Genomic DNA, 26,683 nt, shown 5'->3' on the forward strand with positions numbered 1-26,683 from the left:
TAGCTGTCAGTCCGCTAATAAAATTTCTCAACTTCGAGGATAAGCGCTCCGTATTTCCTGGTTCATGTTTACAATAAATTATTTCAATTCGTTTTTCGCGCAAGCCCATATTCAGTAGCTGTCAGTCCGCTAATAAAATTTCTCGACTTCCAGGATGAGCGCTCCGTATTTTCTGGTTCATGTTTACAATAAATTATTTCAATTCGTTTTTCGCGCAACCCCAAATTCGGTAGCTGTCAGTCCGCTAATAAAATTTCTCGACTTCCAGGATAAGCGCTCCGTGGTTCCCGGTTCATGTTTACAATAAATAATTTCAATTCGTTTTTCGCGCAACTCCAAATTCCGTAGCTGTCAGTCCGCTAATAAAATTTCTCAACTTCGAGGATAAGCGCTCCGTATTTCCTGGTTCATGTTTACAATAAATTATTTCAATTCGTTTTTCGCGCAACCCCAAATTCGGTAGCTGTCAGTCCGCTAATAAAATTTCTCGACTTCCAGGATAAGCGCTCCGTAGTTCCCGGTTCATGTTTACAATAAATAATTTCAATTCGTTTTTCGCGCAACCCCAAATTCCGTAGCTGTCAGTCCGCTAATAAAATTTCTCGACTTCCAGGATAAGCGCTCCGTATTTCCTGGTTCATGTTTACAATAAATAATTTCAATTCGTTTTTCGCGCAACCCCAAATTCGGTAGCTGTCAGTCCGCTAATAAAATTTCTCGACTTCCAGGATAAGCGCTTCGTGGTTCCCGGTTCATGTTTACAATAAATTATTTCAATTCGTTTTTCGCGCAACCCCAAATTCCGTAGCTGTCAGTCCGCTAATAAAATTTCTCGACTTCCAGGATAAGCGCTCCGTGGTTCCCGGTTCATGTTTACAATAAATTATTTCAATTCGTTTTTCGCGCAACCCCAAATTCGGTAGCTGTCAGTCCGCTAATAAAATTTCTCGACTTCCAGGATAAGCGCTTCGTGGTTCCCGGTTCATGTTTACAATAAATAATTTCAATTCGTTTTTCGCGCAACCCCAAATTCGGTAGCTGTCAGTCCGCTAATAAAATTTCTCGACTTCCAGGATAAGCGCTCCGTGGTTCCCGGTTCATGTTTACAATAAATGATTTCAATTCGTTTTTCGCGCAACCCCAAATTCCGTAGCTGTCAGTCCGCTAATAAAATTTCTCGACTTCCATCAACCATTATCGATGGTTGTTCGAGGTGGTTGAAGGTGGTCGGAGGTGGACGAGGAGGAGGACGAGGAGGACGAGGATTTGTGCTGGGTGAGTAAAACACTTTTATAATATTTGATGGCAATTGTACTTATATTTCATCTGAAATATTACAAACTTGTCACGTTTACAATAAATTATTTCAATTCATTTTTCGGGCAAGCACATATTCACTAGCTATGAATAATCTTATACAATTTATTATATTATTAATTAATCAATTAATATTCTTATAATATTTAATGGCAATTGTACTTATATTTCATCTGAAATATTACAAACTTGTCACGTTTACAATAAATTATTTCAATTCATTTTTCGGGCAAGCACATATTCACTAGCTATGAATAATCTTATACAATTTATTATATTATTAATTAATCAATTAATATTCTTATAATATTTAATGGCAATTGTAATTACATTTCATCTGAAATATTACAAACTTGTCACGTTTACAATAAATTATTTCAATTCATTTTTCGGGCAAGCACATATTCACTAGCTATGAATAATCTTATACAATTTATTATATTATTAATTAATCAATTAATATTCTTATAATATTTAATGGCAATTGTAATTACATTTCATCTGAAATATTACAAACTTGTCACGTTTACAATAAATTATTTCAATTCATTTTTCGTGCAAGCACATATTCAGTAGCTATGAATAATCTTGTACAATTTATCACATTATTAATTAATTGAATAATTACATTAATCCTTACACAATATTTTTGATGTATTCCTATACTAAAAATATTCATTACTATTCCAGGTATTACCCGAGGTGGTCGGAGGTGGACGAGGAGGAGGACGAGCTGGAGGAGGCGGGGGACCAGGTGGACGAGGAGGAGGACGAGGTGAACGAGGAGGAGGCGGGGTGGGTCGTGGGAGAGGAGAGGAAAGGAGGGGAGGGGGAGGGGCCGGGAAGGGGGAGAGGTGGGCGGGGAGGGTGAAGGGTCGGGAAGGGAAGGGAAGGGAAGGGAAGGGAAGGGGCGGGGAGGGGAGGGGCAGGGAAGGGGAGGGGGAGGGGAAGGGAGAGAGGGAGGGAGGGAGGGTGGGAGGGTGGGAGGGTGGGAGGGCGGGAGGGCGGGAGGGAGGGAGGGAGGGTGGGAGGGCGGGAGGGAGAGAGTGGAGGACGGATGTCGATGCGAGCCCGTTAGAGTTAATAGAGCAGTACACCCCCCCCCGTCCTCCCTCCCTCCCGCCCTCCCGCCCTCCCGCCCTCCCGCCCTCCCGCCCTCCCGCCCTCCCCCTGCCCCCTCCCCCCTGCCCCTCCCCCCCTCCCCCCTCCCCGCCCACCACTCCCCCTTCCCCACCCCTCCCCCTCCCCTCCTCTGAGGAGAGGAGAGGTCCTCTCCCACGACCCACCCCGCCTCCTCCTCGTCCACCTCGTCCTCCTCCTCGTCCACCTGGTCCTCCGCCTCGTCCAGCTCGTCCTCCTCCTCGTCCACCTCCGACCACCTCGGGTAATACCTGGAATAGTAATGAATATTTTTAGTATAGGAATACATCAAAAATATTGTGTAAGGATTAATGTAATTATTCAATAATTAATAATGTAATAAATTGTACAAGATTATTCATAGCTACTGAATATGTGCTTGCACGAAAAATGAATTGAAATAATTTATTGTAAACGTGACAAGTTTGTGATATTTCAGATGAAATATAATTACAATTGCCATTAAATATTATAAGAATATTAATTGATTAATTAATAATATAATAAATTGTATGAGATTATTCATAGCTAGTGAATATGTGCTTGCCCGAAAAATGAATTGAAATAATTTATTGTAAACGTGACAAGTTTGTAATATTTCAGATGAAATATAAGTACAATTGCCATCAAATATTATAAAAGTGTTTTACTCACCCAGCACAAATCCTCGTCCTCCTCGTCCTCCTCCTCGTCCACCTCCGACCACCTTCAACCACCTCGAACAACCATCGATAATGGTTGATGGAAGTCGAGAAATTTTATTAGCGGACTGACAGCTACGGAATTTGGAGTTGCGCGAAAAACGAATTGAAATTATTTATTGTAAACATGAACCGGGAACTACGGAGCGCTTATCCCGGAAGTCGAGAAATTTTATTAGCGGACTGACAGCTACCGAATTTGGGGTTGCGCGAAAAACGAATTGAAATTATTTATTGTAAACATGAACCGGGAACCACGGAGCGCTTATCCTGGAAGTCGAGAAATTTTATTAGCGGACTGACAGCTACTGAATATGGGCTTGCGCGAAAAACGAATTGAAATAATTTATTGTAAACATGAACCAGGAAATACGGAGCGCTTATCCTGGAAGTCGAGAAATTTTATTAGCGGACTGACAGCTACGGAATTTGGGGTTGCGCGAAAAACGAATTGAAATCATTTATTGTAAACATGAACCGGGAACTACGGAGCGCTTATCCTGGAAGTCGAGAAATTTTATTAGCGGACTGACAGCTACCGAATTTGGGGTTGCGCGAAAAACGAATTGAAATTATTTATTGTAAACATGAACCGGGAACCACGGAGCGCTTATCCTGGAAGTCGAGAAATTTTATTAGCGGACTGACAGCTACGGAATTTGGAGTTGCGCGAAAAACGAATTGAAATTATTTATTGTAAACATGAACCGGGAACCACGGAGCGCTTATCCTGGACGTCGAGAAATTTTATTAGCGGACTGACAGCTACCGAATTTGGGGTTGCGCGAAAAACGAATTGAAATAATTTATTGTAAACATGAACCAGAAAATACGGAGCGCTTATCCTGGAAGTCGAGAAATTTTATTAGTGGACTGACAGCTACCGAATTTGGGGTTGCGCGAAAAACGAATTGAAATTATTTATTGTAAACATGAACCAGGAAATACGGAGCGCTTATCCTGGAAGTCGAGAAATTTTATTAGCGGACTGACAGCTACGGAATTTGGGGTTGCGCGAAAAACGAATTGAAATTATTTATTGTAAACATGAACCGGGAACTACGGAGCGCTTATCCTGGAAGTCGAGAAATTTTATTAGCGGACTGACAGCTACCGAATTTGGGGTTGCGCGAAAAACGAATTGAAATAATTTATTGTAAACATGAACCAGGAAATACGGAGCGCTTATCCTCGAAGTTGAGAAATTTTATTAGCGGACTGACAGCTACGGAATTTGGAGTTGCGCGAAAAACGAATTGAAATTATTTATTGTAAACATGAACCGGGAACCACGGAGCGCTTATCCTGGAAGTCGAGAAATTTTATTAGCGGACTGACAGCTACCGAATTTGGGGTTGCGCGAAAAACGAATTGAAATAATTTATTGTAAACATGAACCAGAAAATACGGAGCGCTCATCCTGGAAGTCGAGAAATTTTATTAGCGGACTGACAGCTACTGAATATGGGCTTGCGCGAAAAACGAATTGAAATAATTTATTGTAAACATGAACCAGGAAATACGGAGCGCTTATCCTCGAAGTTGAGAAATTTTATTAGCGGACTGACAGCTACCGAATTTGGGGTTGCGCGAAAAACGAATTGAAATAATTTATTGTAAACATGAACCAGGAAATACGGAGCGCTTATCCTGGAAGTCGAGAAATTTTATTAGCGGACTGACAGCTACGGAATTTGGGGTTGCGCGAAAAACGAATTGAAATTATTTATTGTAAACATGAACCGGGAACTACGGAGCGCTTATCCTGGAAGTCGAGAAATTTTATTAGCGGACTGACAGGTACCGAATTTGGGGTTGCGCGAAAAACGAATTGAAATAATTTATTGTAAACATGAACCAGGAACCACGGAGCGCTTATCCTGGAAGTCGAGTTTCACCGCGTAGCGGACCCGAAGCGCGGGATCCGGGAGGTTGAGAACCCGGTACTCGAAATACGTAGCGGACCCGAAGCGCGGGATCCGGGAGGTTGAGAACCCGGTACTCGAAATTTGCGGAGCGCGACTCTCATCCGTCCGCTCTACTGCGCGGTTGTTTCCAGACTGAGGAATTCGGCTAGCTGATTTTGAATTGGTGACGTCACTTTCTGAACATCCGACATCCAAACTTTGGTTTCGACCTTTAATACTATGTGTGATGATGTATGATGTACGATGTATGATGTACGATGTATGATGTATGATGATATGATATGATGTACAATGATTTTAGGTTTCACATTTCATACAAGAAATACACACTTTATCTCTCCTGCCGATTCCAGACTCAAGCGGCCAGGCCCTTCGATGGTCAGCCGTTGACTGAAGATATATTCTTCAGTGAACGGGTCGGCTAATAACGCTGCCGTTCTGCGACAGTTGGATGACGAAAAATTTCGCTCGTATCTTTTAAATGTGTGTTAAAATACACTTTAAGTGTTAAGAAGCGTCGTTCTTTCTCTCCCTATCACCTTTCTAGGTCCTTAAATCACTACGCAGCGTTAAATACTGTCTCATATACGAAGCATCCATTTCATCTCGTTCAAAATTAGCGCATCCGTGATGTATGACAGTTACTCTGAATTTTTTTCCATCCGAATACTTTTCGATAAACAATTCTGCTCCTCCACCCAACGCAGATACTTCACTTGCGACCAGCTAAAACAACGTTTCGATTCTATGCCTATGAAAATTCAAGATCGAGAGAGCAAATGAAAAGTTGTTGGAATAATTATGAATACTTATGTTATGGAATACATCGAGCGCGTGTCGCTTAGAATCCCATTTCGAAATGAATATTTCTTCTATCTTTATATTATAGCCGTAGTATTGTTGATAATCTAGTTAGTCTCCTGGAAAATTATAAAATTCATAATATGCATCACGTATTAATCGTAAATGGATCATATATATTAATATCGCACGTGGACCACATATAAATGTATACTTTTTGGTCTCTGCATCATTATTATATCAGATCTATTATTATTTATGATTTGTGTATACATTCTTCTCTCGGGTACCTATACTTTTATTAAATCACTGTTTTGCTACGAATTTTGGAATAAATTTATTCTCATTATTAATTTCTTGAATCGTCGACAAGTCGGTAAGTACACACAGGCTAAGTACTGGCTTGGGCTTACCATTGCGAAGACTGTGTTACTCGGAAGGTGAATGCAGCCAGCATCATGTCGAAATCGGTAACTCTTTTACGTTCTGCAATAAGTTCTCAACTCTACCGTTGGAACATCTCAGGGGGCGCAAGCGCACGGCGATTTTCGGTTGTCACACCAAAGTCCATTAGGGCAACTGTCTTTAAATTCTTCAGTCAACGCTGTAGGGTGCGCACGCATCGTGGTTCTTTGCCGTATTCCGTTTGCTCGGACCCCGCCATTTTCTTGGTTGGCGCATTTCTACGTGTGTAGCGTGTTGAGGCGGATCTACGTAAGGTTGTGTCTTCGTTGCGAGTCCGAAGTACCTTTTGCCCGTATTTTATAACAAACGTAAGTACATGTTTACGGTAAGACGGAATCTCCACAATATTCAACGAGAACCGATCCTCTCTAGCTTATACGTTAAAGTACCTATCATATATGTAACACACTAGTGCTTTTGCCACTGGTGAATTTCCATGGCGTCAGTCCACGGTTCGCAAATTACAGCTACGCCTTTTCGATCATTCCAAATACGTGTTTTTCTTCGGTGCTCTAACCCCGAGTGAGATTTTAAATACCATCCGATTGCGCGGAGATAACGATATAAATGACCTAAACCGAGATCTTAAACACTGTGTCAGTGATAACCTCGCTTCCAGTCAGCTCTGCCTAGATTTGTTTCTGGCTACCGCAAAATGGCCGACAGAGTTAGACTTTTACTTGTAAACCGCGCGTCTGATTCAAATTTTATGTCGAGTTGTACCTGATTGATTTGATTCAACGAGCCTTCGCCGGCCAATGGTTCGTCGTCAGATTCGCACTTCAAAGCTGTTTTTAGTTTACTTTGTGATTGTTTCGTTACGTCAGTTCCTGTCTGAAACGCGGTGCTGTGCCCTTCAGCTGTTTTTTTCTTTTGCCTAAACTTCGTATCTTACATATTCACATTTTCAAGAATTTTGGTTTCTCCGATTTTCTCAGTTCATACTAGGAAATCCATTATTTTAACTGTTAATTCGCGACACAATCAAAACGCCAGTTACCGCCATTTTGGATCAATAGACTTGCCTCCTCAGGTTTCCCCGACTGCCTGACAGTCGCGTGTAATTATTTAACAGATAAGCAATAATGTATTTAAGGCGCGCGAGCCCCGCAAGTCCAGTCAGCCGTGAAGTAAGTAATGGGCGTGAGTCGCTCGAGCGAATGGGAATTGATACAGATACTACAAAGCGATGATTCAAAAGAGATTACCAAGGCTTCTGATTTTTCATTGATGGTAATTATGTAGGATTTATGATGGCGCAACATTGGTGCAAAAATGGCCGACGAAGGGGTAGCTTTTTATACGAAATTTTCGTACTCCGATTCACATACTGATTATGCACTTTCGTCTGCAAGCACTCACCTTGTCTGGACAAAATGGTTTCACTTGTTTATCTCTATGCTATCTACTGATTAGCAAAATTTTACCAAGATAATGTTGGGATGAACGGAGAGACACTAGCTCAACATGTTTGAATCGTAACTTTGCAATTCCAACATAACGTCGACATTGGTCCGCTTAGTTTGTAATTCAAAAGTACCATCTGATATACTATGTGTCTTCATTTAGATTAATTTGAGCCATTCAATCTGATTCCGTTCCCTTTAGATCAGTAGGTCGATTCTAAGTTGTTTACTCTAGATTATAAATTCTCAATGCTGAGCAATTACTTATTTTCGCAAAATTATAAATCCTCATCTATCTGTAATGTGTGCGCACATTTCTTTGCAGTTACCAATTATGTCACGCTACCGTGAATGGGATTTATCCTGCAAAGTATATGTCGGTAATCTGGGTAGCAGTGCCAGTAAACACGAGATCGAAAGTGCATTCAGCAAGTATGGACCTCTAAGAAATGTTTGGGTTGCAAGAAATCCACCAGGGTTTGCATTTGTTGAATTTGAAGATCCTAGAGATGCCGAAGATGCAGTCAGAGGGTTAGATGGAACGTAAGTCTTCTGAATTATCCTAAAGATATCCTTTGTATGATGTACAGTTCGATCAAGTTTCAATTTTTAATCTGAAAATTTTCCTTATCTTAGAAATATCACTTCTATTGATTGATGTGTTTTTGCTCTACAGACGCTGTTGTGGGACAAGAGTAAGAGTAGAAATGTCTTCAGGAAGAAGTCGTCGCGGTGGTGGAGGACGTAGACCAGGCCCGCGATACTCGAGGTAAAACTTTTTGATACAATTTTAAAACATTTACAGATGCATTAGAAGTGGAGAAGCTTGCAAAGTGACTTCCCAAGTAGGTATTGGGTGAGGTACCGAGGAATCTTAAGAGTAATCCAAAATTTATCGTCTCAGCCACACAAGTCTAAATTGAATACAGATTGAATTGTTTGCGAATTTTATTTTGTTCTGATCGTTTTTTAATGGGTGTAAATTGGTTGGGTATGTAACTTATATATGAGGACGCTTGTTTTCGTAACTAAAACTTTGCAATCGATACTTAATTTAACTTCAAAAAATGGGCCACAGATATGTTTTGTATTTGAAGATAGATCAACAAACGGTACTTTCGTTTTTAATCACTGATACCCTCAATTGCATTGTCCTTTTCTTATTTAATTTTCACTATCGAGCAGTGCTTGTTACTTGGATATGAACTTTCTCGAGAGTTTTGTCTGGTAGATGTGTCGTAAATTTATTACTAGTTGATTACAACAGAGTACCACTCACTGGTGATGACAAACCTTCAATAAACAACTCACATGCTGCACACAGGCAAAAACGTCGAGTATTAAGCAATGAAATATTCGACATTTTTTGTAAATGATCCAAGACAAAATATGCTATACCTTCTGCAATCTTTGTTGATCGTGAGATGTAAGAATTTTGAAGCTTATATAACAAAGTCTTCTTGATTTCTAGGAAAACTAATCAAGGTTTTAATTTTTTCCTGCAAAAAGTAAAAGTTGTAAATAAATCGATATTGCAACTGGATCATTTACTCTGATGAAATTATGATAACAAAAGTATGTGGAGCATATCAAGTGCACTTAGAGTTGCGGGTTGCATCGTTTGTTGTAGTAAAATAGATGATGGAGGGTATATCGTTGTTTTAAAACATTTTTAGATCCAGATCCCCATCTCCACGAAGGAAGTCCACAGGGCGTTATCCCAGGTAAGACTATGTGCCATCATTAAATAGAGTTTTCAGGTGCATTAGACGCAGCTTGGCATCAATACGGAGTGATTAGAAATATTTTTCTCAATTATTCTAGGTCATTGTCGCGCAGTCCACGGGGGACGTCAATTGACCGCTTCTCTAGGTGAGATATTTACGATCATACCACACGAGTTTTCAGGTACACTAGAAGCCGAATAACAAATTGTTACGTGTCCGGACACAGAGTATGTATTTGCACTTCGCTTGAGTTTTAAATGTCGCAGTATCACAACATTTGCACATTATTTTATCGAGTTGAAGCTCGAACAACAGATCATGGTCCCACAAATCATTCAACATTAGAAAGCAGTAAAATTTCAGTAAAACGATTCGACGAGATGAAATAAGGCAGAGTTGTTGTTTATAATCTAGAGGGATGGTGTTGGAAAGTTTCAAGCACTCGTTACGATACAGGTTACAAAGCATGCAAAGAGTGGTTTTAAAGTACGTAGATGTTGAAATTTGCGGCGACTATACTCTTTACTTCGAGTTTCTTCATGTCTAAAATGTGTACCGCTAGTAAGAAATAATCATACTGGTGTCTGGTGATCATCTTGTGATCGAAAATACCGAGTGTACGTATCTATCAGCAAAATATGTAAATATTTTCATTTGAGATATAATTAGTTAGATTATTTCTATTACTACTGATCAGTCTGTATCAGAATATTTCACAATCATACTGAACCTTTCAAATACATATTTATATGCAGGCATCACAAATTGATATGAAGTTATCAAAATTATCAATCCATTACAGTTCTTATTTGTACAATTGTGATTTTCAGTACAAGTTATGCTGACCAAGTAGAATAATGAACCATTCGCTTTTTTTTATTTTAAGTTTGATATCAGTCCATAGTACTTAACGAGTAACAAATTATATATTTATACGTGTATACATCATGCAAAGAACTGAATCATAGTCAAAAGTATAATTGAACTTCTAAATGGAATAACAGTTTCTAACAAGAAGTTTTTAACAAGTACAGTGGCATTGATCTTTATAAGCTCGCGCAAATTACATTGGTATATTGGTTCATAAACTGACAAACGTCAACTTTGTCAGTTTATAATCCAATCAACAAATACTTTAATGAACTTTCATATGAAGATCGTATCGAATGATCGCAATTGGACGTACATAAGATGTTTAAATGATTTGTTGTAGACATTCGATCCGCATATTTGAGGTACCATGATGATCTCTTGTGAAATTTAAGTTGTTTTGAATAACAAACGAAGAAAGATGAAGATTGCATAAAAATGATCTTATTCCTAATAGAAATTTTTATATAATGAGACAACGTTATTCCATTTAGGAGTTGGACTGTTCAAATGTTATTTTAATTTTACAAAAATTCATAAAATTTATCATACTCTATGAAAACTGTTGGTAATTAAAGATGGGCATTTGCAGGATCTCTGTATGATGAAAATTTCATGAATTGAAAAAATATAACTTAATTAAATATACAAATAGTGGTCCGGAGTATGGTGGTTATATTAGTAAAACTGACGTTTGCAGATTCTACCAGAGTCAGCTCCTAGCTCTGCTCGTCTCCCCGCCACTACTACTTCTGCTACTTCTACTACTACAGCCACCGTGAAAAAAAAAAAAAAAAAAAAAAACAAAAACAAAAACAAAATCTAGCAATCAAATTGAAAAAAATTGCCTGCCTGCCCACTAACCTCCCAACCAGTCACCATCAGTCACCACCAGTCACCACGGCTAGGAGTCAAGTCGTCCGACAGTCCGTAGCTGTCCGTCAGTTCCCCTACAAAAAGACTTCTTTGGGCTACCTTCGCCTCTAGGAGCTAGGAAGCATCGTGACCCACCGATCAGCCAACGCGATACGAATACTTCTATCAAAATATCGGCGCGTCCGTTCGTCAGTCCCAACTTCTACTACTACTACTGCTACTACTACTCGTCCACCGTCACGAATTAACTTAGCTGACAATGCGTCCGCCAGTTCTCTTCGACCGAGCAAAGCAATATGATCACCACCTACACACCATCCCACCACCACCCAACCAACTACCACCACCAACCACCACCACCACCACCACCACATGTTCACAGTTGTCTGGTATTTCACCGATTTTCAAAGATTTTTTATTATCTTTTCACTATTAGGCCATGTTCTTTGGGGCTAATGACACGTTACATAAGTAGTACTCTATTGCTGGTAGTTTAAAAAGTACATTCAAGAAACTCACCACGAGTTTTGATACAGATATTAGTTTTTGATTTATCTATTCAAAATTTGTAGTTATGAAATATCGTGCTTATATAATCAAATTTCATTACAAAAGGTTTAAATGTGCACCATTGAAAATTTAAATATTGTAACTGTTGTCATTAGCCTGGAGAGGACTGGTGTCGTAACATACAATATTTTTCTTAATTTGATATATATTATATATACATATATACATATGTATGAAAAAAAAAATTAATTTAATTACTAAATTAATCATACTTTTTGTTTTTGGTTTGTTTACCATTGTTGGTGAGATGTCATTTATATCAATTAACTATTAATTACTGTGTCTAACTTGTTTATCTCCCTTCTAGGCATTAGGATTAGTCCATCCCAATTCAATTAGATTGTCTTGCGATGATTTTAATACCTATATATGTTTACTTTGCGTGAACTCTGATGTAGTTTTATACCAACGAATAATTCACGATCGCGATTCGTTTCCGTCATATCAATCGGATACTGTTTCTAAAAGTATTCTTGGTAATTGTTTTGCGATCAGACGATCCCATTGTAAACAAAGTGGATTTATGTGGCATTTTCCCATATTTATTACAGATTTCACGTTAATATCATATTAGATATAGCATGTCAAAAATCTGTCAGATCCATTTGAAGTTCGTGCGCTGAATCTGAAGTATAAATTGGCAACGAAATATTGTTAACATGCTGAATTAATTATTATTTATTGGTATTGAATTAAACCAGGGTTCGACATTAAGATAAATATTGTTTAAAATAATTGAATTCTAAGACATGCCATGTGATTTTTAGGTCAAGGTCACGCAGCCCAAGAAGGAGGTCACTTACCAGAAGTAGAAGCCGCGATCGTCGCTCACGTTCCGACTCTCGCGACAGACGGTACTGAAATATATACCCCTTCACGTTTACTCTATTTTGCCCGACCACCATCTACATTTCAGTTCCACTCTTTCGAACCTCTGGTATCAAACGCGCACTGAAGATTCGCTCTCATCGGTTTCGAAATAAATATTTTAATCTGTATCTCTTCATTACTCGCTTCATTTATTATCGCGTTCTTACGGTATTTGTAAGTTTTTTTTTTTTTTCTCCCCTTCTCGCTCAATTATTCCAACTAGTAGAACCCCGTAGAGCACCGTTGATACGTTAATATTAGTTAAATGAAAACAGCGCGAAATAATAGGTAGAATTCTGATAACTGCGACGGTGACTATAAGATAAAGGTCATAAGTTATAGATATTGTAAATACTTGCATGCGATGATTCATGATTATAAATAATGTGAACACATTGTGACGCGTATTTGGGCTTGAAATTGTAATCGTGATGGACGTCTTTTTAATTACTTGACTACCTATTCTTATTGTCTACAGCGATTTGTTGTAACGTCCGTGCAACGAACCCATCTGTAGTCAATTCTGAGCTTCTTTAAACGCGATTGGATTTCTCTTCGTTCTATTCTACAGTATTGTTCTATTTACTTACAGTTAGGTCCTAAATGTTCGAGAAAGGACGGACTTAAAAATCCCAAGAAGAAGAAGAGCAAAGCATTCTTTGTACATTAATTGAATCACATGTTCAAAAAGAAACTAAAAAAAGAAAGAAGGGAAAACACATCATACAAATATTATGACATAACTTTAAGTTAGGGCTAAGACTTATACAAAACACAAACGAACAGTTCTAAACTCACATACATCTGCGCTGTGTTTCAAATATATTGAGAATCTAACTATTTTATTGCAATTACTGACTATAAAATAACATTCAATCAACGGAGTGGTTGATTGAATGACGTGTTTCAAATAACACGAATCTAATGTGAATGAACCCACAGTTGTTTTATGTTGTATTAATTATTTTGTACTCTTACAAATTTAAGGATTTAAAATAAAGCTGTAATCTATACGGTATTATTTGTTACGACCTCATTTATTAATCGTATTAAGGCGCAACCTTATCCAGTCATCATACGTGTGTTTTTGATAAAAAATTTCAATTTATATTATTCTCGATATTTAATTTTATTTCTCAGCACACAGTGATCTACTGAACAGTTCTGCCGTCGGAAAGTTAAATTCGGCTTTTCGATGTTGTAAAGTTTATAATGCACAGGTTTTTTGGAAACAATTTTTTCAAATATCACATTTTCTTAATAGAAACTCGTATTTCCAATAGCGAGAAGACACAATCTGACCCCCTGTTGACACAAGTGATAATCTCTGAGAGGAGGCGCTAAGTTTTCATCAAGTAATTTTAAAATTTCAAAGTATCCCTTCAGCGCCTTCTCGTGTTCACCACTTTCGAGTTGCCTAGAGGCAGTCTTGAATATCGAGTCCGTATCTTGGATAGCTTTTAATCCCTTCAATATATTCATCGATTTTTTACACTTCGAGCAGGTAACCATGAATTCATTCGATTCCGTCGACACCGGTAAAATGTTACCGCAGGCTTCGCCGGAGTCGCATCTGAATCTGTAATCAATAACAGGCATCTATCATAGGTGCTCCAAAAATGTTCTGAATGTAATTAGCTTTGCTGGTGTGAATTTTATTTACGATGCTAAAAATTTGATAAACATGATGTATGCCAAAACGCTCAGTGCATTTACGCGCCGTCGTCATCCGAATAGTGCTAAATAGAAATCCAAGTACCTGAGTATTCGTGGATCTATTCCTTCTATAAGGGGCCACTGATTCGCGCAAGCCTCGCAGCTACAGTCAAACCAATACTGTAATCTCAACTTCCGCTTCCGTTCACTCAACGGCATGGTAGTAAAAATTGGACCGTAATTTTCGCTAACTTCTTCGCCCGGTCGTATAGTTCGCAGCGCTCGAACCACCATCGTCGTTCCAACGAAGTATCTTTGATGGAAAACGTGAGTCAACGTTTAATTGCCTAATTTTTATTACAAACGATAGCCTCAAGCGTACTATACCTGATGACACTAGGATTGCAGGAGTGATTTAAAAGAGCTACTGTCGGATAGACACCTCCACCGATGAAAATACTCTTCGCCTTGTCCAAAGTTATCGCGCCCTTGGGTCTTACCAATTCTGAAATCTGATATACTCATGAGAACGCAATCGATTAGTGCAGGTCATAAGAACCTTTCGAGGTTTGCATTATTTAGTACAACATGGTATCAAGTTAGGTGATCTGAGCAACAATAAGTCCGTAATCCTTATTATACGTACCTCGTGAGCGTTGAACTGCAGTAATTGAATATTGTGAAGGATCAAGCCCCCCACAAAGATTTCTTCGGGAGAAAGTTGTGAATCAGCAGAATCCGGAGTATTGACCTCTTTGGGGAAGTACGAACTACGTTTTAAAAGTCTAAGAAGCCAGCCGGCCATGTACGCTCGGTGAAAGAGATCATCAGCCGTTCTTTCGTCCCCGTGTGTTACTTAAAAATTAAAGTAAGTGTGAGTTAAAGAATCTGTAATCAAAATATGGACGGAAAACACGTTAATCTACACCTTTACGTGCAGTATTTCAGGTTTTAAACTTGATTTACCTAGGCCGTGCAGACACCTGTAATCATCTCCTTTATATGGCTTGATCTCGGCGTTCAAAGAATCTTTCATCTTCAGAAGTTCGTTTAATGGTATTTGAACAACCGATTTCAGAGCCAAAAAACACGTGACGGAGGCAGAAGACACGTACAACGCCAACAGTAGAGGACACTCCAACGCGTGTGCTTTGACATCGCGATTCCGACATTTTGGCGAACAGTAGACGATGATGGTGCAGGTGTTGCACGAAGCTGGTACTGGAGCAACTACTCTCGCGAAGCAAAGGTGACAATGAGACAGTCTGAAATGCAATAAATGGATGATTAAGTGCGTAAGAAAAGTGAAAGAGTTATTAAACGTGAACTCTTCCAGCCCTTGTAAACGTGCGTCGCGGATTTCGGTGAAAATTCTGAGCACTGCATCACTGCTCAAATTTTAATGTCTCACAGTCTTGCAATATTCCTGCTAGAAAATTACGCAATGAAGCGAGAGTTCAGCGAGGCTATATATGCGTTCCGAGAATTTTTAATAATACGCCTTTCAATTTTTGCATATAGTGTGATGGATTACGGAAAAAAAAATCATCAAAATCTACCAAGGGTCGGAAAGTTCACGCGTATGATAGCATGAAATTACTTCATAACATCACGGTCTCGTTGAGAATCTACTTGATGCTAGTGCGTACCTGAATTCCGGAAGAAGAACCGCGGAGTGTGGTTTTTCTGCTGCCAGCACGTCGCCGGGTAATATTTCACGTTTTGCAACTGCGTATCTTCCAACCGAGCTGCCGGAATCCTTGAAATCAACGGCGTCGCTGAATGCCGGATAATCCGGATTTTGGTTGCCGGATAGCTTGGGTAAGGATTTTTTCGGAGAAGGTGACGGAGCCGTTGAATTCTGGGAGTTGGCGGTGCTGTTCAACTGGTTTCCCTTCTCCATGACGGCCAGCATTACCCTCGCGTCGTACTCAATTTTCTGCTTCTTCTCAGCGGAAATCTTTGCGTAATCAAGCGCCCTTAGTGTACTTTTGAAGGCGTCCATGGCTGCATTGTGCTTTTTTAGGGCTAGGAGACACCTAGCGCGACGTTCTTCCAGCTTGTACATGAGCTCCTGCGGGTATCCAATGCGGACTGCTTCTTCGGCATCCGATACCGACAGCTCGAAACGCTCCAGGTGGTACAAAACCGCCGAACGATTTGCCAAAATCACTGATAAATCTGATCAGAATGTTCGACTCATTAGTGGTACTGGTATTGAAGATGGATTAATTCATGACACCCCAATACAAATACAGGATTAGATCATACTTGCATCTATGATCTCTCAGTCTTTAATTCTTAAATTTGATTTTTTTCAAGAAATGTTCAATTTTTCAGGTTCGAAGAAGAACGTCGGAACGGTTGTTTTTAAAGTGCAAGAAGCGTACTTGAGCTCGCAATGTTGAGATATGCTTCTAGTGCGAGTTATTAATCTGCACACTCACGGATACATTCACTCGGTCATCCTATTACTTAAGCCGTAATAGATAAAGAGCTAACAATAACGAACATGAAAATGTCGACAAGCGTTTATTCACTCGACTCATCACTCTAATACGTAACGCGATGATCTCACTAATACAGTGCTTCACCACCTTCAAGGCTATGCAATTTTCTGCAAAAGTTAATCCCGGGGATTGGAACTCCTGATTGTATGCAACTCGAGTGCCACGTTGATTGGATTTCATGATTGCCGAGTAAACGGAAATTAATCGGCGTGCCTGTTCGCTGATCGGTGAATAGCTGATCAAACCGTACTTATAGTGAGCTATAAGATGTTTATAACGAGGTATCTCTAGATGTTTACATCACTTTCAGTGACGTTTTTCGCTTAGTTTACCTTCCTATAATTCACCTGTTATGAATACCTGCAATGAATCGACACAAAACGCCAATTCGAGTATGCTAGCAAGTAGATTCGAAATTGTCATTACGAATCACCCGGTACAACAGAGTTAAAATCGACTTCGTACTCCTCTCTCATACTTCAACAGACAACACTAGTCACAATCTTAATGGCATCCTTATACATCTAGCGTCGTTCAAAAGCGTTAATGAATGGTATTTTTCTGCTCTTTCATTGCACTCGGTGGAAAATTTGGCAAATTTTATTCTAAGACTTTGAAAATACCATTTTGCCGATAAACATTGGCATTCCATGTTGCGCTATTATTATCAGCTAATTGTGCTTCGTTTTCATACTCTTTACTTTACTTTTGAGCCTGAATAGCGGCACAAGTATACGGCAGAAATAATGCCATTATAGTTATCCATTGATTTATCACTGAATATACGTTCGGCAATCGTACAGACGTGACGTAGAAGTCGATGGTAGCTATTCGGCATTATATGTTTCCGTTTGGCGACGAAAATGTAAATTTTGCTGTATTATTACGTACCGCATTCCGGTGCTACTATGGCAGCGTCTGAGTAGTTGCCCAAAGCTTTTAGAAAATTCCCGCGACCGAAGAGGCTGTTTCCGGTTTCTTTCAGCTTGAGTGCTCTGTCGTGGTTCTTTTCTCCAACTCCTGGAAACTCCAGCGGTAGGCGACGTGCCTCTGGATATTTCAATATGTACGCAACCCGTTCTCCGTTCGTATTTATGGCCGCAAATTTTCGGAATTCGCAAACATCCACCGCCCTACGTACGTCCAAAAGATTTTCGCGAAAGTACTCGCCAATGTCAGCCTCGGCGTCACGTTCCAACATTTTACTTATTTTTCCTGTTCGAAACAGTTGTATATGATTACAGTTCAACAAGTCTAAGAATTGGGTTTTCAAATCTCGGTAAAGATTCGAGTTCGAAAGTTTTATATTCGTATCGTATTCAAACGGAAAGTTTGACTACAACAGATATGCATATGCTAGATTCAATGTTTTTGGAACGTTGACCAAAATTTATTTTTACAAGTGTTACTTCCGGAAAAGTGTATCTAAGAAGGAAACGTTTGAAACTCTTTGTAATTCAAATCACGTGTGAAATCCAGACACGCTTAAACACCGACAATGCGTCGCGTGTAAGTATCGTAATTAATCATTTTCATTACTTCACAGTAGATTCGCATCTAATATAATAAAATTTTCAACATGCGGCACTGTGCACATTCCGTGAAACGTATTATCTCACCTTTGGTATTTTTCTTGGGTGTATAACCATTTATTTAAAATTACCTCTCTATAAAGGATTTTTGTGTGCCTATACTCGCGATGTTATTTCACGGCATGCTTGCCGGCGTTCGTACGAACACTGCAGTCGAACGCTGGATTATTTCGGTACGTCTATTTTAACTCGTCACTTCAACAGTGGGGAACTATGGCACATACCCATCCAGTGTGACATTCGATAGGGTATAAATGTGTAATTTCGAATGGCGAGACAAAAAAAAATTACAAATGGCGACAGCAATAATTGTACAGGATAACGTAAGAAAACACCTTACATAATTATCGGCTTTATTGCGTTGTAAAAGGTTACCGATGCAGGTGTACTATAAACACGTAGAGAAACATTAATTCTAAATATTAAGTACAATATATACAAAACTTAAATAAAATGCTGGGTAAATCAGAGCAATACCGATACAGATGACGCAGATAAATGTAGAAGAGGAATCACGGTGCAAAAAAAATGAATTAAAATACATTTGTTCGATGAAAACCATGCAAAAATTTGATTATAAATACTACAGATTTATAATATTGTGTCATATATTTTAGATCGAGTGACACTGACCTTTAGAGATTTATAATAATATACGAATCGCTTGGCATTTTCCTTCATTCTCTAGCTTACAATTTTCAATTAATACTTGAAAAACTAATCATAATTCGAAGAAAGCTGGGATTTAGATGGGCAGGGTGGCCACTCAATTCCGCTCACGGAATTCCCTGACATTTTCCGGTTTTCCCTGACTAAAATCATTATTTTTCCCTAACATTTTGATGCACAATTTGTGCAGAAATCACTAACAACTATAGTAACCTAGGTAAAGTATGGCCAAATATATTAAAGTTATAAAAGTTTTTAAAAGTTGTTCATTCCGTTCATTGTGATTTTTGAAAGTTGACAAAAAATGAATATTTCCATTTGCTTGGTCTTGTTAAGTATATATTTAAGAACGGGCTCCAAGAAGCGAAATATTTTTAGAGCTATTATTTGAACATTTATCCTGTTTGCAATGGAAATCGAGGTTCGAAGAATTATGACTAATTGACGAATGTGTAACTTTTTGAAAAATAAACGTAAAAATTTTTTTCCAACGGGAAATTTTTCCTTTAAGCGTTAAGAATACACCACAATTTATCCAAATTTTTAAATTGACATTTAATACAGCAAAACAATTATTTTATGCGGTGTACCGTCTAGACGCGGCGCGTGTATGCCGTAACAGTTGCGCAGAGCCCTGTGTTCAGCGTTAAATTAAAATTACTAATACTGAAGATAGAATTCCGGGTGCTTGTACTTTTTTATTGGAAATTTCCGCCTCTTTAAGAATCTTTTTGAAATTTTCGGTAGCGCTTTTACTTTTTGAGTTACTGCCAAAAACCTGAGGCTTCGTTTTTTCTAGACTATTAGGCGTCGGTAAACTTGCGTCTCCACACGCAGTGACGGCCATAGATAAATCAAACCGATGTCTGCTCGTACTACTGAATAATTCATATGACAATCAACAACTAAGCTTATAATTGTCAATAAGAAGAGAAGAAAAATTGTGACGATGCGGTGATAGCATCTCAATTTTATGGACAAAGCTTTTGAAATCCGTGAGTTCTATAAAAAGTCCCTGACCAACCAAAAAATTCCCTGACATTTCCCTGACTTTTCCCTGACATACAAAATTCCCTGACATTTCCCGGTTTTCCCGGTTTTCCCGGTTTTCCAGACGGGTGGCCACCCTGATGGGGAAGTAGCTGCGCGAATCAATACTCAACGTTTTTAACCTCTGTTATAGTAGAATGAAACCTCGCATCAAAACACTTTATATTCTAGGTGTTGCGAGACGAGTAGACAGATATTCAACGATCTTCCGGTATGATTCTCAAAAAATTTTACAGCGAGTATTACGCAATATGTATGATGATAGATGTAATGATGAGAACTTAATCCACTAACGATGATGTACCTACGTATACATAAGAGCAAGTTATAACGCACCAAAGATCCATAATATTGGTAATTCGAGTGGTCTCTTCTGTATTTTTTCGTTTGTTGGTTCCCGATTACGTGTATATGTCATTATAACATACTGAAAATGAGATTCCATCACTAATCGAGGATTAATGAAGTTGTGAAATAATTTTGGAAATATATAATGTATATTCCCTTTTTTTCTTTCCATTGAACGTACCAAAGTGTCAACGTACGAGTGGTAATATACAATTATCTTCGATCGAAGAAGTTATTCGCAAGAAAAAAAAAAAAATATATACCTACATATTTTTTGAAAATATCTCACCATCTCATTCTTCCTGCAACGAAACGATCGGTCTTGTCACTTCTATACATGTAACAATACAGAGAATCTTTCGTCCGGGACGAGCATTCGGTATATTCACCTCCTGGTGCCTTCCCTAAAACGGCGCACCGAGTTCGGTCCGTTACTCGTCAACGTAGAGATATAATTAACCACTCGCACTTGTCTGATTGCAAGTGACCCTTAACTCGCGAGGGTCGCACCTTGAATAATTTACACAGGTTAAAATAACTAATCTTAAGACACGCTAAAAGTCGTATGATCCTTGATCCTCGTCCCTCGTTAATCCCATGTGAAAACATAGCTTGTAAATGGCGCCGGCAGCGACTCCTCCAACGATCGGTCCGACCCAGTAGACCCATTGGTTGTCCCACAGCCCCATAACTGCGGCGGGGCCCAAACTACGAGCCGGGTTCATGCTGCTTCCGGTTGGCGGTATCGCTGCGAGATGAGCAGCTGTAATGGCAAGACCAATGGCCAGCGGCACTGACCCCTTGATGTCGTTCCGTTTCGAGTCAGTCGCTCCGTGGACGACCAGGACGAGCATGAAGGTGATGAGGGCTTCGATCAATACAGCTTGGCCAATGTTCACTGCTGCATTAACCTCGGTGCTCCCGAGAGTTCCAGCGACTGAATTCGGCAGCATTACCTGCAATCGAACGGATTCGATGGGATTATTATTTCCGAGTTATATGGTTTTCACCGCGACGCGAAGTCGAACTTTTGAAAGCCTTTCGGGAACGTTGATCCAAAGAAACTAACGGTGATTCGAAAATAAAAGGTACCGGCACCGTGGCCCGTGGCTGTAGTCGTCGTTAATCTACGTATCGGATTATCGGCATCGGAAAGAAGGCCTTACGGGTTATTGTACCTGCACACGGTTTGCCCGCTGGTCAATGCAGTGTACCGTTGTCAATTTTTTGTCGCTAAATCTTTCGGCACGAGGTAGTGTGCCTGTCGCAAAGTAGCAACACAAACGCACCTCCGCAAGTTCCTACATATAATGTTTTAGGAGATCGGTTGATGTGAGAAAAATAGTAGAACAATTATATGCGAGAAACCCGTTACTTTGCTGATGGGGTAAAAAAAAAAATACTAATCATTCCGAGAATGGTTCGCTCCACATCACTTTGAAATTCATGTACTAGACCGCTGTTCGGTAGAAGTATAAAAACTTGATCGAACTCGCGGCACGTGTAATATGAGAATCAGTATTCATCGCGCTTGAAACTTGTTACGAATGCAGTAATATAATTTATAGTGATTTCAATAGTTAAGACGAGCGAAAGAGATTTGTGTAATAATATTATACAGAAACCTACAGTATATATATTAGAATAACATTTATCGACTTGAAAATGGCGAATAGATAATTCATACAAGGCAGATTCTGTCTGAATTTGAATTATACGAGCTGGAGGTTCGCTTCCCGCAGTAACTGGGTCAATTGGTCGCGAATTCGGAGCTGATTGCTTTTATTGGAGGATGATACCAGTGTCCAGTTCTGATGTAACAGAGCGGCTTGAGCGCTGATCGGACCTTGACCTTGGAACAGCGATATTTTAACGAGGCGACTGTTTGCCTCGGAAAGTTGAACAGGATATTCGCATCGCGGTCGGAAGGAGGCGGTCAATATACGCGATGCATATATTATTTGCGATATTAGGTAATTATCTTTCACCGCTACGGCAATTTCATTCGTCTTACGATCATTTCTGGGTCAAGAATACTAGTCTTACGATTCGTTCGATTTTTATAGAATTTATTGGATCTACAGTCCGCGCATTTCAGATCCTGACGATTCTACGGCCATGGCCCAGCCTGATTCTTATACGAAATGCGACCGACCTGTTACGGCAACTCGTGCGTCTAACGAATAAGCTACGATTACATGCATGCCAAGAGCTTTTACCGGATCACGCGACATACTTATGACAACTTGAATCAGGACTATGGAGAGCGACGTTAATGAACTCGTCATCGGCTTTGGTATCCACAATAAGGAGAAGTGCAATAGCTGCATAGCTCGCAGTCGATGCATCTTGCCTCGAGTGATAATATCCACTGACCTTTAGAATGGCTGCCCCAGCAATAGCTCCGATACATTGGAAAGCGATGTAGAAGAATCCTTTAAGCAGACTGCAGTTTCCACTGACGACAAGACCAGCGGTGACAGCGGGGTTGACGTGACATCCCGACACATGTCCAATTGCCTGAAACGAACAACAATTATATGTACATCATACGACGTGGTTAATTTCCTATTTTTGCACTTGAGTGTAGGTAAATTTTAAATTTGACACGCGACAAAACTGCAGCAGACTCTTCGCGCTAGATTTGTAAATTGCTGTATTACCGCAAAACTTCCATTTATTTCAATCGCCAATGAATGACTTTTCTCACCGAGGTGCTAGTTCTATTTGAATGATCGGCATTGACTGACGAAATTGAAGTACTTGTGTTATTATCGTTTGAGTGTAGATTTTGAATCTATTCAATCATATACTGTTGGTAAAAATAGTCCACCCATTATACGCGAACGAAGCATCCGTATTGAGGTGTTAAAAAAATAAATCACAGTGTAATTCTTCTGATCTCTGCGCGACCTCTGAAACTTATACTTTCAATCCCATCTGAGACTGAACATATTCAACGATCCACCAGCCACGAAGCAGCGACAATAAATGTATCGATACAGTTTTTCCATTTGAGAAAAAAATTTGAAAGCAGGAGTGCTAAAACCAGACCAATACTCTATTCCTCCAATAAAATTTTCTGCTCCTCAACGAAAGTCCGAAGTTGAAAGATAGCAAATATCGTGAAAGGCAATAAGAACAAACGATTGATCTAGTTCGCAGAATGGATCCGGCTTTCCGTGTCTATTCGCATCACGCTGACAGCGTGAAATTATAACACAGCGCACCCCGGTCAGGTGAGTTCTATGTAGAACACGAGTCGGAAATTGAAAAATACCGATCAAGTTTGGCCCGGCTGGTGCGAAACCGGAGTGAGGATCTACCGGGCGTTGCATTGGCGTCTGCACGCGTGATTCCGTAACAAATAACCGACGTGTTACTTCATTGATCGGTATAACGGAGGGCCGCGTAACAACATGCCGTCACTCTCAATTATAACGTACCTGCCGCAGCTACCCGGAGTAGGGGGGTAAAAAATAGTCCGGACTACTCCGTAAAGTCTACGAATTTAGGCACGACATCCGAATGGCTGAATGGGGTCCAGCCGCGGATCGGGCCCCGGGGCATGGCGGCCCAGTTCTCATGCGCGGCGACAAGGTCTTCGCTGCCCTCGGGGCCCGTACATGCGTCGGCCGCCCGATTACACAACCTCTCTTTTCACTGTGCAGGGTATATTACCTTATTACCTACGCTCCGTATGCTCCGTACTCGTCTCGCTCATTCACTCAACCGCACCGCCGTCGACCGACTCCGGCTGTAACACAGCTGAATAGCGCAGGATGGGGATGGTTTTTAATTAAAAACCAAATCATAGTCGCTGATGATTACGGTTTCGCGTTGTATGCAACATTTTTCGCACTGTCACTTTTTCGTTCGGTGACGATTGCAGTTGCAGGAACGGAGATCAAGACGTTGAGTTCTTGACTGGAGTTGTTAAAATCTGACTCCTAACGACAGGAAAGTTTCATGGATTTCTTTTCCTTTCTTTTTTTTCTCAATTTTGTATATAAGTAACAAAATTAAAGCAAATTAACGGCAGATCGTGTATCGTTCGTTATGGAAATCAAAAAATATCGAAAAATTTGTTTGAAATACTCTGCTTTATGCACTTGTGGATAAAATAGCAGGTTTTTTTTCTACATCAAACTTTCCCGTTATGCTGCAGTCGTTGCTTCGAAAATTTAACGCCTTGGTGTGGCCGTTACATTTCGAGGCGACTTGAAATTTGAGATGCTTGAAAGAATCGAGGAGTAAGAGATCGTCAGCTCTTTCGCGTACTTTACAGTGTTGATGTATAATTGATGATTCGTTCATCATCTTTGTCTTCACGGATTGCACGACGACTTTGTCTCTATCACTCCAGATACGATACATGCAAGATTTAACGAGAGTTTAATTGATCGGAGTCATTCGAATGACGGGGATTGTCCTAGGTTCACAGACGATCTCAAAATGGTTGATTTAGCTTCGTAAATCTCAATTAATTTTTGCATTGTATATGAGTGTCAGGGTGTCCCATATTTCGGGTGTTGACAAATAAAATATATATATATTTAGAACGTGTCCGAAATGCTGTATTGTAAACGGGGAAATCCACCATGTTGTCGACACGAGGTAGAATTGAGATAAAAATCTGAAAAAATGAGGCAATTATTTTTGAATTACGTTAAATTGATTTGTGGGGTATGCTTGAAAAATTTTGTCAACACCCGAAATATGGGAGAGTGGAACAGCCTAATGAGTGTGTATTCCGAAAATATATTCATAATTATGATGTTTTTGTGTCGTCTATTGTATAGGTTGAGAGATGGTCTCGTCGAATGTGAAAGAGTTTTATGGGTCCATATGTCTACCGGAGGGTCATGCATGGATTGCCAAAAGTGTAATCTGATTCTAACGCAACGGTGATTGCAGCGTACGAACGATTTCTAAATTACGAAGGTAAAGGTACACCGAAAGTGTGGTTACGGTATAACGGGATCAAATCAACAATCCAAACAACAACCCAATCTCCGGTATTGAGATCATACGATTAATAAGTGGGGCTGGTTAGTCGTCGTCGACTCGGTTCACCGCTTGTAAGAATCAAAGAAGAATCGAATCAAAAAGTATAAAAAAAAAAGCAAAAGGACAACAGAATAAGCGAGAAAACTTGATGGCTGTTAATTGGCACAGCTCGGAAATTAGCGCGCACCTGCAGTATTGCAACAAAGTTTCGAGCATGAAAAACAGGATGCATCGTACAGTCCACAACGGTATAATAAAAGTGTAAAGAACGTTTTTACGAAGACAATCTCCGTCATCGCACGAACCGCGGCCGAAACCCCCCCAAGGCAAAAGAAAAAAAGAAAAAAGCGTTTCCCCATACCCGGAGGGCAGCATAGATCTGGGGTCTGTTTCCTAACGCTTATATGTTGCAGCTGCAGCCCGAGGTCACACCTGATCCTCAATGGCGTTGTTCGTCTCGCGCTCATCTCGACGGGCGATATTAAAAAAACCGGATAAGGACAATACGACGTCGGACGTCTTTCACACTGGGTGAACCGTGCTTTCATGTTAGTCAAATGCAAGTTCCGTCACACGCGGTTGCTTATCTACACGCATCGGGTGTAGTTTATGGTCATCGTTGTAAATGATACGCGGAGTAACTGTTAAAAAAAAAAGTAGACATAAACGGCATATCGAAGAAAACTCATTAAATTCGGTTCAAATGTATAACGGACACGATTGTCGAACGAACCTGCACGTGTACTGCTCCCCGTGGGCAGCAGGCACCATAGTAGGGACTATAACAGAATCCCCTGCGCGGTATTGTGCAACGGCAAAAGATCATTGTCCCGTGTCGCGTGGCGTCGCGAATCGCTCGACGCTTCGCCTTCGCGCATGCGCAGTGGTTGTCTGTCCGTGCCCCTACCAGCCAGAGCACTCGGATGACTCGGGGCTGTGGGTCGGTCGGCGGGCCCTCAGGGCACAAAACTGCGCGCAGACGTCGTAGCTAGAAAGGATCTCTTGGTCGCGTTGTTGCACGGTGTCCGCTCTCTTAGCGTCAGCGTCAGCTTCAGCATCAGCAGTCGCGATCTCTTCGAGATCCCGAATTATAATATGCTGTGGGATATCTGCCTACCTCTATAAATAGCCGCGCAACACCTATGCGAGGATGACGTCATAAGTCGGGTGGGTGTCG

The 26,683-nt window shown here is 40.1% G+C and overlaps 3 protein-coding genes across 9 annotated transcripts in view; 1 reads left to right on the plus strand and 2 right to left on the minus strand.

The window, feature by feature from the left end:
• Positions 1–6,506: 6,506 nt before the first annotated feature.
• LOC107226125 (RNA-binding protein 1) lies at positions 6,507–13,366 on the plus strand. Of its 6 annotated transcripts, XR_006903539.1 has the most exons (8): positions 7,326–7,585; positions 8,084–8,301; positions 8,435–8,527; positions 9,435–9,482; positions 9,583–9,630; positions 11,056–11,620; positions 12,569–12,655; positions 13,264–13,366. XR_006903539.1 is itself a non-coding variant. In XM_015666825.2 (7 exons), exons 2-7 carry the CDS (start codon positions 8,093–8,095, stop codon positions 13,265–13,267), a joined length of 489 nt encoding a protein of 162 aa, XP_015522311.1. In that variant the 5' UTR covers positions 6,507–6,660; positions 8,084–8,092; the 3' UTR covers positions 13,268–13,366. The 6 variants fall into 6 exon arrangements, 4 of the variants coding, with proteins under 4 accessions (XP_015522311.1, XP_046591410.1, XP_046591409.1 ...); XM_015666825.2 differs by lacking the exons at positions 7,326–7,585; positions 11,056–11,620 and adding an exon at positions 6,507–6,660; XM_046735453.1 differs by lacking the exon at positions 11,056–11,620 and having other exon boundaries at positions 7,401–7,585.
• LOC107226132 (SET and MYND domain-containing protein 4) lies at positions 12,807–18,613 on the minus strand. The gene is made up of 8 exons (XM_015666835.2): positions 18,457–18,613; positions 17,729–18,052; positions 15,977–16,508; positions 15,294–15,592; positions 14,974–15,182; positions 14,715–14,839; positions 14,431–14,640; positions 12,807–14,250 (listed from the first exon to the last, which is right to left on the minus strand). Exons 2-8 carry the CDS (start codon positions 18,036–18,038, stop codon positions 13,929–13,931), a joined length of 2,007 nt encoding a protein of 668 aa, XP_015522321.1. The 5' UTR covers positions 18,039–18,052; positions 18,457–18,613; the 3' UTR covers positions 12,807–13,928.
• Positions 18,614–18,765: 152 nt separating this feature from the next.
• LOC107226113 (aquaporin AQPAe.a) overlaps positions 18,766–26,683 on the minus strand; it is a 39,722-nt gene continuing 31,804 nt past the window's right edge. For both annotated transcript variants that reach the window (XM_046735452.1, XM_015666810.2), the window contains 2 exons: positions 22,873–23,016; positions 18,766–21,452 (listed from right to left, as the gene is read on the minus strand). In XM_046735452.1, coding sequence (XP_046591408.1) covers positions 21,051–21,452; positions 22,873–23,016 — 546 coding nt within the window. In that variant the 3' untranslated portion in view covers positions 18,766–21,050. The remainder of the gene's footprint in view (positions 21,453–22,872; positions 23,017–26,683) is intronic.

This window comes from Neodiprion lecontei, chromosome 3, assembly GCF_021901455.1.
Source record: "Neodiprion lecontei isolate iyNeoLeco1 chromosome 3, iyNeoLeco1.1, whole genome shotgun sequence".
NCBI classification, from domain to species: domain Eukaryota; kingdom Metazoa; phylum Arthropoda; class Insecta; order Hymenoptera; family Diprionidae; genus Neodiprion; species Neodiprion lecontei.

What these genes read in the sequence shown, in the direction of transcription:
- LOC107226125 (XM_046735453.1), top strand. Translation starts at nt 7,490, where the DNA reads ATGGGCGTGAGTCGCTCGAGCGAATGGGAATTGATACAGATACTACAA. An exon ending in GTCAGAGGGTTAGATGGAAC is followed by an intron (nt 8,302 to 8,434) that starts GTAAGTCTTCTG and finishes TTTGCTCTACAG; the next exon opens with ACGCTGTTGTGGGACAAGAG. An exon ending in TCCACAGGGCGTTATCCCAG is followed by an intron (nt 9,483 to 9,582) that starts GTAAGACTATGT and finishes CAATTATTCTAG; the next exon opens with GTCATTGTCGCGCAGTCCAC.
- LOC107226132 (XM_015666835.2), bottom strand. Translation starts at nt 18,038, where the DNA reads ATGTTGGAACGTGACGCCGAGGCTGACATTGGCGAGTACTTTCGCGAA. An exon ending in CAGGTGTCTGCACGGCCTAG is followed by an intron (nt 15,183 to 15,293) that starts GTAAATCAAGTT and finishes TTAATTTTTAAG; the next exon opens with TAACACACGGGGACGAAAGA. An exon ending in ATAGATCCACGAATACTCAG is followed by an intron (nt 14,251 to 14,430) that starts GTACTTGGATTT and finishes TATTGATTACAG; the next exon opens with ATTCAGATGCGACTCCGGCG.